This window comes from Stigmatopora nigra, chromosome 13 (assembly GCF_051989575.1).
Source record: "Stigmatopora nigra isolate UIUO_SnigA chromosome 13, RoL_Snig_1.1, whole genome shotgun sequence".
Classification (NCBI taxonomy): domain Eukaryota; kingdom Metazoa; phylum Chordata; class Actinopteri; order Syngnathiformes; family Syngnathidae; genus Stigmatopora; species Stigmatopora nigra.
Genome location: NC_135520.1, coordinates 8002507 through 8016645, shown reverse-complemented (window position 1 = coordinate 8016645; position 14139 = coordinate 8002507). Strand labels below are relative to the sequence as shown.

Genomic DNA, 14139 nt, shown 5'->3' with positions numbered 1-14139 from the left:
AATAAGACATATGTACATTTTGAAAATATTTATTTTTCAACATAGTTGACATTTATCCAGGTGTTTGTAGAGTCCATCAAAGAGTCACCAGTAGAAGGAATTCTGGAAGGGAGGAAAAAAAGACTAAGTCAAAAAAAAAATTGGCAAAATTTTTTTAAAGTACTTTTTAGCATCACAATTATGCTTACCAGAAACACCCATCTTCCTTTTAGACCTTCAAATGCCAGTTATCTTCTCACTGCAAAAGAAGGAAAAAATAAGTGAAAAAATTAAAACATACCCATAAGTTGACTTTGCTCAGCAGTTTAGTGTATTTTCCATGTCCACCAACACATCTGAGATCTTGATCATTTGATTCAGATGTAGTGGGAAATATGGAAAACATACTGGACTGAGGACCAGAGTTGGAGGCCTTGAGGGGATGTTGGTGTAGAGAATGCAACCTTCCAATGTCCACCTTTTGAAGTAGTATGTCTTGTAAACTTGGGTGGACCCTGAAGAGAAGCAAAATACAAAGTGCACAGTTTAGTGCACATTACATGAAAATAAATTAAATAACCCGACACTTGGATCCCACCTCATCCACGACTTCTGTCGTCATCAATGATTTTGACAGCTTTGTCACCTCTTCCACTGTCGCCGTGGCTTTAAACCTCTGCAAAACACAAAACAAAATGATTATGCAATTGCTTGTTCAACCGTTTTGATGCACAAATGACCCACATTGATTTCCCATGTTATTTCATCCTTGAGTTTTTCCAGTCAATCAGTTGAAATCCTTTTTTGTTAAATAAATAAATATCCCAAAGAGTCATAATTGCTTCCCTTTTCTTATCATCAAACTGAGGGGGAAAAAAATGATTATTTTACCATGTGTTTAAACTTGAGTCAAAAATGACCCCTGCACTATTGAGTGAATCTTTCAGTTTGTTTTTGTCAAAGTCGCATTTAAAACTAAAATTGAAAAGGTCCAAGCTAGGAGTTCTTTAAGAAAGGGAAAACAAGTTTAGGTTAAAGGTATATTCTATACGCGTACTGCTTATTCCTTACAACGCCACTAGATGGCACTTATGAGTGTGAGTAATCCACAGGTTCAGCCTATTAAAAATCAACACAAGACTATACGCAGTTTTCATTCAAAATTTGAATATATCCTAATAAAAAACGATCTAATTGAGCAAAGCCTTGAATAGTGAAGGCTGACATTTAATTATTGCACGGATAGAGATAAAAAAATACTTTTTAAAGAAATGACTCACTTTGCTGACAAGCTGCTCCTTTTTGGCCACATTCTTGATGTTTCCCAGCAGTCTGTGCTCGTTGAAGAACTGAAACACACAATAGAATGATTTCTTTTTAACATAATGAGCGATCGGTAACGCAATGTAGCCAAATTGTTTGCAAACATTTTATGTCTGCAGCCACATGTGGCTACATCACGCGATCGAAGCTCGATCCCGTCAAAAAGCAGCCTTAAAATGAGAACAGGGTCTTCGAAATCCCCAAATGACAACATACCGAATGCGCTGCATTGTCATGTGAGAGCTTTTTCAGTTATTTCTGCGGTAAATCGTCACATCTGAGCTGCACTGCAGTCCACTTCTGATCTGACTGATGGGTCATCTGCCATTTTGAAAGATGGCGGCGATTTGAACTCTGACCCGGTGTGCATATCAAAAACGTCCGTGTTGAAAATGGCCTTGACGGAAGATCTGCAACCATAATAATTTCATTATTTTCCCCTTCAGCCACAGTAGGTTGAAAAAACGCTATTAAATCAACACAACAAGATATTTGATAATGCAGCTCGCTACAATTTGTTAGCCCCCCTACATAAACTCTCTCTCTCTCTCTCACACACACACACACACACACACACACACATTCATATACACACATACATACACACATTCATACACACATACATACACACACATACATACTCACACATACATGCATACACATACATACTCACACATACATACACACATACATACACACACATACATACACACATACATACACACACACATACATACACACATACACACAAACGTACACAAACATACACACGTGCACCTATACACACATGCACCTATACACACGTACACAAACATACACGCACATACACACATACATATACATATGCACTTATACACACAGAGTGCAACATAATGCGTGCAGGCCAGTATAAATAGCTTTGGAAAAGCCAAGATAAGTGATTGATGATGGTGAGGAGAGTGTGTTGTGGTAGTAACGCCTCAATCCTCCGCCTGTTGTTAGTTACAACTTGACCCTCACAAACACGCTGCCATTTGTATTTCCACCCCTATCCGCTGTGCAGTAGTGAAAAATAGCAGAGTAGAAATACTTTCCTACTCTAGTTAAAGTAATTTGACAGGTATTTGTATTTTACTTGATACACAAAAACAATTCATTGACTACACTCTGGAGAAATCAATGCAAATGCCATTCATCTATTCCAATCCACCCAAAAAAAACAGACAAATTTCCAACTATCTTTCAATGTGCACGGCCAGAGAGGCCAGAATAAGTCAAGATCTACCGTATTTATGCAAGCTGCTCAACTATTAATACTTAAGCAAAGGAGTTGAACAGTACTTCCAACATTACTGCAGTCTGTTTTTCTCCTTGAGTACAAAGTACTTTATCAAGCTCTTTTATGTGTGCTGTGTGTGGTGTGCGCGTGACACTGTGATGCTATTAATCCACTGATGCTATTCCCGGATTAATGGGAAGGCTCAGGTAACGGCGTTAGTGTCTCATCATTCTGAAGGAGTCAAAATATTGTTAGTGTGACTTTATGTGACGTAGATAAGTCTCAATATTGAACCAAACACACATTTTTGGATCATTCTAAACATTCATTTAACATTAAACTGTTTTTTTAACCTACTTTAACCCATTGGCTGCCACAATGCCAGGCAATGAGTTAACTTCGTGCATTAATGATTGGTCTACCAATCGAGCAACCTTCATCCCTCAACCTACTTTGTTACTTAATCATATTTGTTAGGCCGTTCATCAACTTACCTCCTCCTTGCCCATTCACACTCGTCAACCAACCCTTTGGTCGTGTGTGCGATGCAGGGGCGCAACGGCTTAGCGCCATGCCGCAGAGGCCGAGCATTCTCATAATTCAGCCGCAGTATTGAGTGACCATACACGCCCTCCTCCTCTTCAGGCTTTGTCATTAGAGTCCCTTTTTTTCGTTGTAGATCAACAGCAAAATGGTGTCATTTGTCTGTAAAATTGTGTGCAGACCCACTGATGATCATCAGATAAACGAAATGCTGCATGTATGCAATATCAAAACATCCTTACTATGTGAAAATGTTCTGTGCTGTTCGCTCGGTGGTCAGCACGCTCAACTACCATCACCAACCTAAAAGAAAGAGCAAGAAAAATGAAAAAATATTAGGGCAGTTTTGTCACCAACAGACCGGCTGGTTGTAAATAGCCAACTGTGTTAATACAACATTTTACAGTAACTAAATTGACATTGTACATTTCCCAACTTTCCCATTTTTTAAACAGTCAAATTCCTGGTAATGCATTTCACCTTAAAACCTCCAAACCATTTTTCGTTCCCCATCTGTCCCATCTTTATGTCAGGTTTCCTCTCTCACCATGCCCTATTTTGGTGAAAATTGGGGTAAAGTAGGTCAGGCATGATGATGGAGGTTAGGTATCTCTAATTGGTCTACCCTGAAAAGGTGAAAGGTTCCTGCCATATTGGTTGGCGCTCAGTCTGTACCCTCAGGGAAGGTGGGCACGCCATTAACCTCCAGAGTGGTCCCTCATCTATTGGTTGCCACTTAGAGTGTCATCGCCATGCCAACCAGCTGTCCATGAAGCCTTTGTGGCACGTTGACGTGTCCGTCGATCGCTCTTTCCAAAAAGTCGTCGCCTTCAAATACTTCAGAGAAGCTATTGTGGATTTGCAAAGAAGTCTGAGTACATTGAGATAAGAGCGCCACTGAGGTCCGGGTCAAATAAAGATCTGCTTGGCCAGACAATCAGATGGCAGCGGCAGACCCTGCTCAATCCAAATGAGAGGATTACCAATGCTAAACCTAAGCAGATTTTTTTTCTCGAAATTTCCTTTTTAAAGCCGCGCATACTCCAGAAACACCTGTTGTCTGTCTGTAAAGCTAAAAAAAAATCAAAGCTTTATGACAAGGATTAAAAAAATGGCATTCCATTCGCCCGACTTTTAAGACGGTGCTGGCATTTTAAGGTCTTTGCATTTTTTTTTGTTATTGTCATCTGCTGAATTCAGCACTTTAATCCGAGTGTTTGTGTAATCTTCTTAGAAAATAATGGAAAATAGACTCAAATCGGAGCCATGGGAAGTTATTCTTTTGAGACGTCTTGTTTATTGCATTGAAAGGGAATGTTAAGTGTCGACAGGCGATAGTTCATCTCAGCTGGGTGGCGTCCCCATCGCTGACCTCTCCATGTGGGCGTTTGTGTGTGTGTGTGTGTGTGCTGGGGGATTACACCGTGAGTCAGTCGGTGGTCTTCCCGAGGCTATTTTTATGAAGATGCCTGCCTTCCTTAATCCGTTAGGGAAAACGATAGGAGCACATTAGTCCGAGACTGAAAATTAATTTGGTGACTCAAACGTTGGTTTGATGTGGCACATCAACAAAAAGAGGATTTGTGTTGTTTTGGAAGTTTTATTTATTTTTTGCGATGATGCAAAATCTTCATATTCTGTACTGCTATATCAACTAAGCAGTGAGAGGTTTAGTTCTTTTTAAATTTCCACTGCTTTTGAATTTTTTTTTGGCTCTTCCAAAGACAACTAGCTCAATAATAACACATAATAGGAAACTTAATTGCTGAGCTAGTGTCAATATTGGAGTAGTTGTGAATGTTGAAACAACTGGTGTTTAAACTATTGTGTTTTGATTGACATAGACAATGAGAAGAAATCATCAGCATATTTTCATTCTAATGGTTATCTTTTCATTCCAAAAAATGGATTGTTTTTTTACACTCAAGGACATAACGTGTTTGCAGAGATACAGTATTGTATGTGATGTGTAGTTGGCATATTTCACCCAATACCGGAATGTTTATGCTGCCACAGTTAAGATGTTAACTCATTAAACTGTTGATTACTCAAGAAACGGCAAAAAGTAGGACCTTAGATCATACGACATGATTGGATAAATTTAGTGTGGAAGAAGAACCCTGAAACAGCTTTTTGGCCAGTGTGACATAACAGTATGACTTTGTCCTCCCTCACTAGTAGTAATAGTGAATGGATTATCTTACCCTTTCGCCGGGCCTTTTTCTGGTCCCGAGTCGAGAAGGCTTAGTGATGCGCTGGACATGGTCTCCCTTAAAAGGTGCAGAATGATGCAGAGGGGCACATGAGCCCTCCCCCGGAGATTACGCCTAATAAGAGAAGCAGTATTTATAGAAGACACCCCCCAAGAACACAGTGTATACCCCCTAATCCATGCCTCACCCTTTTTTCTGCACTGCCTGAACCAAAAGCGCTCGGCGGCTCATCCTTATTCCTCCTGCGTATCCATTAAGTGCTGCAAGCTTTTCTTCTTTTCTAACCTGGCCACTGCTTTACAGCAATAATCAGTAACAAGCATGTCCACCAGCGAGCGCTTCGACTGCCATTACTGCAAAGACTCCCTCCTGGGGAAGAAGTACATCATGAAAGAGGAGACACAATATTGCACCAAGTGCTACGAAAGCCTATTTGCCAACTGTTGCCAGAGCTGCACCAAGCCCATTGGCACCAACTCCAAGGTAGGCCCATAACGTGGAAATGAGTTTTGGGAGGTTTTTTTTGACTCATTTGACTTAGTGTTGGAATAATTGTATTTTCGTTTAATTCAGAAGTTTATATAAGATACGAGGATTTCGGAATTAAAATCATATGTCAAGGAAAGACTGAAAATTATTCAGTTTTATACATTTCTTGTATGTTGGACTGATAAATACTCTCTAATAAATGATAGCCATAGTCCTTAGTATGAAGTGCAAGTTAATGATGACTTTCCAAGTATTTAGACTTAATATTAGACTTCATATTGCAAGGGGTCGGGGTGATATTGAGTCCATAGATACCGCACTTAAACAAAAACAAACATGGCGAATAATAGGTCAACATTAGAAGTTAAAAAGATGCCCTTGACTTGATCATCCAAATGCCTTCATTAGTCACTATCAAAACAATGATGGCAAATGACTGCAACAATGAGACAAAATTATTTACACAATGATGGTTTCATTTGACCAAATACAATCAAAAGTCACCAAGGGAACAAAAGAAGTAAACTCTTGTTGACATGATATGATCCTATTTGTTAGAAATCACTAAGAAAAGAAGAGTACCTCTTGCAAATTAAAACCGTGACTTTAAGATGTCAACAGTAGAAGCAAATGACTGCTTCCCACATGACAATTGCCTTTAAACATTAAGTCCTAGAAAAAAAATGGAATCCAATGTCCTGTTCTCTCCTGCTCAACTACTCATTTGTGTGACAAGGACTTGTCCTACAAGGACCAGCACTGGCACGAGGAGTGCTTCAAGTGTGCAAAATGCAGCCAATCCCTTGTGGAGAAGGCCTTTGCCGCCAAGGACGAGTTGATGCTTTGCACTGAGTGCTATGCCAACGATTACTCATCTAAGTGCACCACCTGCAAGAAGACGGTCATGCCAGGTACGCCCACTGTCACCTCATTCTGGACTCTGATTACAGATGGCTTCATATCACAAGAGCACAGAATTGTCCCATTAAACACAAAATACATCTGTGGCAAACACTAGTTTTAGCTCATTCCCGAGTTTGAACTACATTGTCAGGTTCCCGTAAGATGGAGTACAAGGGCAACAGTTGGCATGAGACTTGCTTCTTATGCCACCGCTGCCAGCAGCCCATTGGAACAAAGTCCTTTATCCCCAAAGACGATGGCTACTACTGCGTAAACTGTTTTGAGAAGCAGTTTGCCTACCAGTGTTGTGCTTGTAAGAAGGTGAGGCTCAATGCCTGCTTGAAATGCAAAGACAAATGTATGAGAGTGCATGTTTTTTTTTCTTTTTTCTCTCCTAGGCCATCACCACGGGCGGCGTAACATACCAGGACAAGCCATGGCACCGTGAGTGCTTCCTGTGCATCGGCTGCAGGAAGCAGCTCTCCGGCCAGCGCTTCACCTCCAGGGAAAACTTTCCCTACTGCCTGGAGTGCTTCAGTGATCTCTATGCCAAGAAGTGTGTGGGTTGCACCAAGCCCATTACCAGTAAGCAATCATTTACCTCACAAAGTGAGGTGTCAAAGTGGCAGACAGGGGGCCAAATCTGGCCCGCTGCATCATATTGTGTGGCCCGGGAAAGTAAATCATGAGTGCCGACTTTCTGTTTTAGGATTACATTAAAATGAAGATTATAGATCTATTTTACATTTCCTCACTTCCCCCTTTTAAATGAATAATTGCAATTTTACATCCATCTTTTTTTGTGTTTTTAGTTCAAAAATCATTTTGTAAAATGTAAAAATATATAAAAACATTTTCTATTTTCCACTTGAATATGGAACATAATGATTCAAAAAGATGTTCCCTCACTAAGAAAATAAGCTCAAATGAACATTTTTTAGATCTATAAAAATTTGAATATTCAGGTCTTTTGATACAGTTCTTATAATCAATTTAAAAAAATCTAAATATTATATCTAAATAGTCTGACATCCTTGATTTACCTCTTTTCCCAATTTCACCTAAAAAGGCAAGAAGTGCAATTAGTTGCAGGACGCGGGTATTGATCCGACGACCTTTCACTTGCCAGGCAGCCGCTCCAGCACTTGAGCTATGGAGCTGAAGTGAATAACATTTCCTAACCTGAAAAGATAGCAATGCAAAAATGTTACACACAAAAACTCGAAACATTTCTACACAATCTGTGAAAATTTGAGGTCATCCCAACAAAAAATGTCGAAATTATTGGCCTATGAAATGAGGTCAACCAATTTGAAACACCCGCTATTATTGTATCCCATTGTTTTAATGGTAATATTGTTTTTGGTTCAGGTCTGGCCGGTGCCAAATACATATCGTTCGAGGAACGTCAGTGGCACAGCGAGTGCTTCACATGTGGGCAGTGTGCCATGTCCCTGGTGGGCCGAGGCTTCCTTACCCAACGTGACAACATCCTGTGCACCGACTGCGGACGCGAGAAGTGATACGGATCAGGATCATCGGATTGTGTTTACAAAGGAGAGTTAGGACAAACATTAAACGAAATATCCTTAAATGGAATGAATCTTATTCTTCACTCTGAAACTTTTTTCTTTAGAATTTAGTTGGTTGCACACGCAAGTCATTCTTTTCTCTATTGCTTGCATAGTGTACACAGTTTAGTCTGCTTTGCTCTACCTATAATAGAATAGGATTCTTACATAGCAACTTTACACTACTGTCTAATGCTGCTTAATATCTTCACTGGCACACCCGCTCTTCTCTAGTGACATTATTTTGTATTCCTTTTGAATATATCCACTGGATATTTTTCTGCATTTGTGTGCTCCTAAGCAACTGTAAAAAAATAATAATAATAAACAAAGTGTCAGCATCTTAACATCAAATTGTACACTTTTATAGAGGCTTTAGAACAATGCTGGTAAAACATAACTACTAAATAGGAGAGGTAAATGTTGATGAAAAAAGGAAAGAGATATGATTGTCATTTAGTGTATGTGATCCAAATCTGTGTTTAATAAAGACGCTTTATGAAATGTTACGTTGACTTATTTTGGAAACACGGCAAACATCTAGTGATGTTTTAAAAAAGAGCCTTTTTTTTATTAAAGCCTTACTATACATGGCCAGAATATTTAGAAGCAAACAAAATGCCTTCTCTACATGATCATTTTTAAAGAAAAAACTACTATGCATGGGCTCGTTGTTTATAAGAGCCTTACTAAATGTTGTTTTTTGACAAATAAAAGCCTTACGATACATTGTCTTTTATTTGACAAAAAAAAAATAGCCCAACTATAGATAGTCACTTTCTGAACAAATAAAGGCCTTACTATAAATTGTCTTTTTAGTAATGAGAACTGCTGATGTTTTGTCAAAAATAAATACATATATGAATCTTTCTACAATAATAATAATAATATTAATTCTACAAATGACTTAGGGGGCGATAGAATAAAGCTCACTAATGATGGCACTGGTCAAGCGCAGTTGGGGGACCAGGTTCGGATCTTTGTAGCTCACCAAAGGCCGAAGGAGGCAGCGGCCCTAACCGGAATGACCACGGAGCTGCCAAGCTGAGTGAGTCATACACGGTGAAACGCAGTTCATAAAAGAGCACTATCAGTGGAAGGCATTTATTCATTGTGCGCTGTGGTCAGCGTGGGAACAAAGGCACCCACTCACAGGCCCTTTTATCAATGGATGTAACGAGAGAGAAAAGGACATGTGTTATTCATGACTGCCGTTTAAGCCTCTTTGGCTTTTATGCACTCACATGCAAAGTGGCACAGTGCATTGTCTGGCTTATTTAAAAGGCAATTCTGTGCACAGTCAGTAGCTGCATGGCTAACCTTTGAACTGCTCCACTTTATGACGCCAAAGACATTTATTGAATCAAATGAGGGCAAAATTGTAAGTTTTGCATACAAATTCACTGCTTGTGAGCGACTTGTACAAAAGAATTTTGTATTTGAAACAACTTGTATCTTGTAGACATTATCTGTTTTAGATGAAGTGTTTCTTTGTTTTGCTTTTTCCTTTCTTGGAAGCAGAATTGGTTCATCGCCATATAGGACACATCTCGATATTATTGGTTTGTCACACAGGCTTTGGAGCAGCTTGAGCGTCAGTCAGGTGTGCAAGCCTGGCTAACACTTTCCAATTGGCCGGTGAAAGCAGCAGATGGCGAGATGCATCACGTCGAGAAACGAACAATTCTTGTGCCATTCTGTGGATTTCTCAAGTAAATATACTCTAAGACTCTGGGTTGTCGTGGTTCATTTAAGAAACCTTGCTTTCATTGGGGACATTTATAAGACACGCCACTTCAATTTATCAAGTCAAATTGATGAATTTCTATATCAATATAAATATATATGTTTGCTCTCTCACATGGAATCATTCGTTTGACTCCAGACAGGGTGACATGAGTGGGCATCTTGTCTTTCTGGCCTCCCTGTGAGACCACCTGTCTCCTTACAGTAGCCAGGGTTACAAGGAAGGGGCATGGTGTAAGTGGAAAAGGAGGTGGACGGCGCTCTCTTGTGGATTTTCGTCGAACTGGGAATCTAGTGTGTCTTTCTCTACCACTAACTACCACAACAGATCTTTGTCAGAATACTGCATAAATCTGACTTGTACTTGAGTACTGGTGTCTCCTACGTTTTGGGGAGTCAAGACACGTATTGTGACATGGAATCAAACTCATTGAAAGGAACATATTGGCAGATATAATTTGGGGAGCATGCTTGTATAATGAAAATTTCCCCTAAAATGGAAAACTAAAATAATTTGTGGATTACCTACCACTAGGTTGATTTGCCTAATGCTTACATTGTATTTGATGGCTTTCCATACTCTTATTGAGACGTCTTTTTAAAAAAATGTAATATAATTCAATGTAATTTAAGGTGCAATAATGTGCTTGAACTCCAAAATGTCATTTGGTCCAAAGCTACGCAATAATATTGTTTGATTTTCCTCTTTTATGAGCAACCTTATTTAAAAAAAATGACCACAATATTGGGTCCTTCTGCTAAAACGGATAGAAAAAATATATATGTATGACACATAAAGAAAACACAATTAAAACCGTAAAATAGTCAGTTTACTGCTACAGTAAATCCAATAGTGTGAGTGCTTATTGTGAGAGAATTACTATTCTAACACTATTATTCTAACATTATTATTCTAACACACTTGCAATGCTCAACCCCAAAAAAACAGGCATCATAGTTATCTTGGGCTATGAAAGGAATAGACAAATATATCCTAGTGTCCTCTAACTTAATGATATGTCTTTTACCTAAATTTGGAGAAAAGAAGAAAAAAAACCCATCTCTGACTTCATCTGCTGTGCACAAAACGTACAATCTTATAAAATTAGCCAACAGCCTGTTTACATTACTCCCTCCTCAAACCCGTAATTGTCGAGTCTCTTTTAGGCCATAAATGCACATTAATGCACGCTACGCGGAATCCCTCCTCTTAATATACTACTGTACACGTCTAGAGTGATGATGCATGTGTGCCGGGAATGGTCCCATGATGTTGAAAATTGCCTTTTGGTCTTCAGCTTGACCAACAATGGTTGTCTAATTGATGACTGCACAGTCTAAAAAAAATCCTTTACGTTGCACTCAGTGGCTGGGAAACAGAAATGTGCCATATTCAAAAATTAAAAATAAACTCTTACCTCAGAAACTTTCACTTCAGAGTTTATGTCCTTAAATTTTGTTGGAGAGTGGTCTTGCAGGGATACCTTTTGAAGAAAAACACCTGAAAAAAATAAATATCTTTTTGAGTGGTTTTCAAAATATGATAAGTCAGTTATTCATGCAAAAAACACAACGATAACAGAAAATTTTATTATCAAGTTTTAAACCAAGTGTATGGATTTAGTCGAATGGCTTAAATTATATTAGAGATGATGCACTAATCCATCATTTTCCCTTCCAAAGGAAAATCCTAAAAAAAATGATGAATCTACCAAAACAATACAATTACAATCCTAAATAAAACAAACTCAAGGGTTGAATTATTTTGGACATTCAATGTTCATTTAAAAAAAAACAATTATATTCCCATAATGAGGTTTTAGGTGTATAGTTTTTGATGCAGAAAAGTAAATGGATTTCCCATTTAGAAACATTTAGTAACATAACAAAATGTGAAGAAAAGCCCTGCTAGATTGCTAACAGCATTTTGCTGTATTTTCTCACGTGCCCACTCGGACCTGTGGGTGCGGGGGTGTTGTCCAGATGGTCATTTTAGTCAAAGAGCACACACACACACATCACACACTTTGGGCATGCTTTGGTGTCCGCTTATAAATATCCTGTCGTGTGCTTTTCTAAATTTATTCAAATGTCTGGACTGTGGTGTACAACTGTTGACATGATGTATTTGTATATTTTAAAAAAAACATGTCTATGATGTAAATAGTTTTTAAAATATGTTTTTTTTCTTCATCTTTGAAGCCTATGTACATACAGTATGTAACCGTTACTATGTTGGCACCATAATTTGTTTACAAAGAATGGATGAGGCCAGTTTCCATATTTTTCATGATGGGGAAAAAAATCATGTGTTTGACACATTGGGAAATCATTATTTCTATCCTATCTAGAAATAATATATCCATTAATAATAATTCTATGGTGACCAATATGTTAATTACTATTCAACTGTGATGACAAGATAAAATCATGAGATTTTAAAGGGTTTTTTTAGGCGACTAAGATTTGACCTTTGAAACAAAACCACACATTGGGGCGCAATCATGTGATATGCATACACAGGTAGCCACAAATTACCCAGCCTTGTCCCTAGTGACGCATTTTTCAGTGGTCCGGCGGTTGCCCAAAGACAAGGAGGATGTCAATTAGCAATAATGGTAAGGTATCTCAAAGCCATCGGATGGGCCGTAATGACAATTTCTATAGATACAGCGCAGACAGTATGGCGGGAGACGGGAGGCCTGAGAGAGGAGGATGATCAAAACGTCTTTTTTTAAACTCATCTTTTTTTTTTTTTTGATGCCGGCTTTCACTTACAGTACCGCCCGGTGGGGTTTTGGTAGATTTTGTCGGGCAGTCGGGCGCCAGGAGGCCGAAACCACGAGACACCCACTTTGCTGCCCGTGAGCACACATGCACGCGTGTACTTGTGGTCTACATACAGTACATGGAGTAGCTGTCGTCTTCAAACATGGATCCACTATGCATTAAATCATATTTGAGGGGTAGTACAAGAGTAAAAATACATGTATGGTTTGCACGAAATGCTGAAATAGCGAAATGCACGCGAGTGGCGAGCAGATTAAAGTGCTGACGTCGATGTACATACAGTGACAAACACATGGGAACTTGAAAACATAGGGAGGGAAAGCGTAGCACCCGGAGAAATCCAACGCATGCCCAGGGAGAATATACAAAACTCCACATAGTGAGGACCAACCAGGGCTCAAACCCAGTGGATATGAAGTGTTGGAAACATTTCAATTGTGCCTAAAGCAACATTTTTTGTTTTGCCATCAACATTTTTCTTGGTAAAGAAATGTAAATTTTCTTTTAAAAAATGACCCGCAAGCAACACTGTAGTTTTCTTGGCATGTCAAAAACAAACAAACCAACAGCTTTCTTTGCTGTATTGTTGCAAACCCTATAATGATACTAAGCCTGAGTACCATTTACTGTGGTTTAAAAAAGTAAATAATTATGAAATCAAATGGAAGTTAGGTCGTAAATCAAAAAGTAGGCCCTCTGGTAATTCTAAGGGATGCTTGGTAATATGCAGGTGATGAAAATAAGATCTATAAAAATGTCTGCATGTTGCATCCCGTGTGAATAGGAGCCGTAATGAAAGGTTTAACAACGTCGTCTTGTATTCTCGCCGCCTTCTATCGGTGACGCTGCGTCTCGTGCGACTTGATTACAGAGTGTGGAGAGCGCCATGGGAAAGAAAAAGAAGGCTGAAACACGCTGGGCATAAATAGATGTTTTAACACCAGCCTATGGGAGTTGGAATTAAAAGAGAAAAAGGGCATCTTTCTGCTAAATGTCATATTTTGCTTGAAAACTTAGAGAGAACATATGGTAAACGAACGGTTAGTGGCAACCACCAACTTGGACCACTTCCAGTGTGTTTTCAGGCATGGCTTTTTCAAACTTCCATGTGGGTCTACTTGCGAAACACATGCTTTTTGAATTTCACGTTACTAAAAGTTAATCTGGAGATGGATGGAGTCAATCTTTGAAGCACCCCTTAACCCATTGGTGTCAAAGTGGCGGCCCGTGGGCCAAATTTGGCCCGTTGTCTTATTTTGCACGGCCCGAGAAAGTAAATGATGAGTGCCCACTTTTGTTTTATGATCAAATTCAAATAAGGTGA

The 14139-nt window shown here is 39.1% G+C and overlaps 1 protein-coding gene and 2 long non-coding RNA genes across 6 annotated transcripts in view; 1 reads left to right on the top strand and 2 right to left on the bottom strand.

Moving 5' to 3' along the window:
• Positions 1 to 13: 13 nt before the first annotated feature.
• Positions 14 to 5431, bottom strand: LOC144206616 (uncharacterized). Of its 4 annotated transcripts, none has more exons than XR_013328400.1 (9): positions 5308 to 5431; positions 3346 to 3406; positions 3055 to 3265; positions 1519 to 1712; positions 1260 to 1328; positions 578 to 655; positions 388 to 494; positions 189 to 238; positions 14 to 102 (listed from the first exon to the last, which is right to left on the bottom strand). It is a non-coding gene; the product is annotated as an uncharacterized LOC144206616 (long non-coding RNA). The 4 variants fall into 4 exon arrangements; XR_013328403.1 differs by having other exon boundaries at positions 400 to 494; XR_013328401.1 differs by lacking the exon at positions 5308 to 5431 and adding an exon at positions 3584 to 4093.
• Positions 3902 to 8783, top strand: fhl5 (four and a half LIM domains 5). Its single transcript, XM_077731676.1, has 5 exons — positions 3902 to 5799; positions 6542 to 6716; positions 6860 to 7029; positions 7107 to 7293; positions 8080 to 8783. Exons 1-5 carry the CDS (start codon positions 5638 to 5640, stop codon positions 8229 to 8231), a joined length of 846 nt encoding a protein of 281 aa, XP_077587802.1. The 5' UTR covers positions 3902 to 5637; the 3' UTR covers positions 8232 to 8783.
• LOC144206617 (uncharacterized) overlaps positions 5497 to 14139 on the bottom strand; it is a 36454-nt gene continuing 27811 nt past the window's right edge. The window contains exons 4-6 of the long non-coding RNA XR_013328404.1: positions 11444 to 11526; positions 7752 to 7890; positions 5497 to 5685 (exon numbers count right to left, since the gene is read on the bottom strand). This is a non-coding gene — a long non-coding RNA (uncharacterized LOC144206617). The remainder of the gene's footprint in view (positions 5686 to 7751; positions 7891 to 11443; positions 11527 to 14139) is intronic.

Bases quoted from the DNA above. Each gene is read 5' to 3' on its own strand.
- fhl5 (XM_077731676.1), top strand. From the start codon at position 5,638: ATGTCCACCAGCGAGCGCTTCGACTGCCATTACTGCAAAGACTCCCTC. The intron at 5,800-6,541 runs GTAGGCCCATAA...TTGTGTGACAAG, and splicing joins CCATTGGCACCAACTCCAAG to GACTTGTCCTACAAGGACCA. The intron at 7,030-7,106 runs GTGAGGCTCAAT...TTTCTCTCCTAG, and splicing joins AGTGTTGTGCTTGTAAGAAG to GCCATCACCACGGGCGGCGT.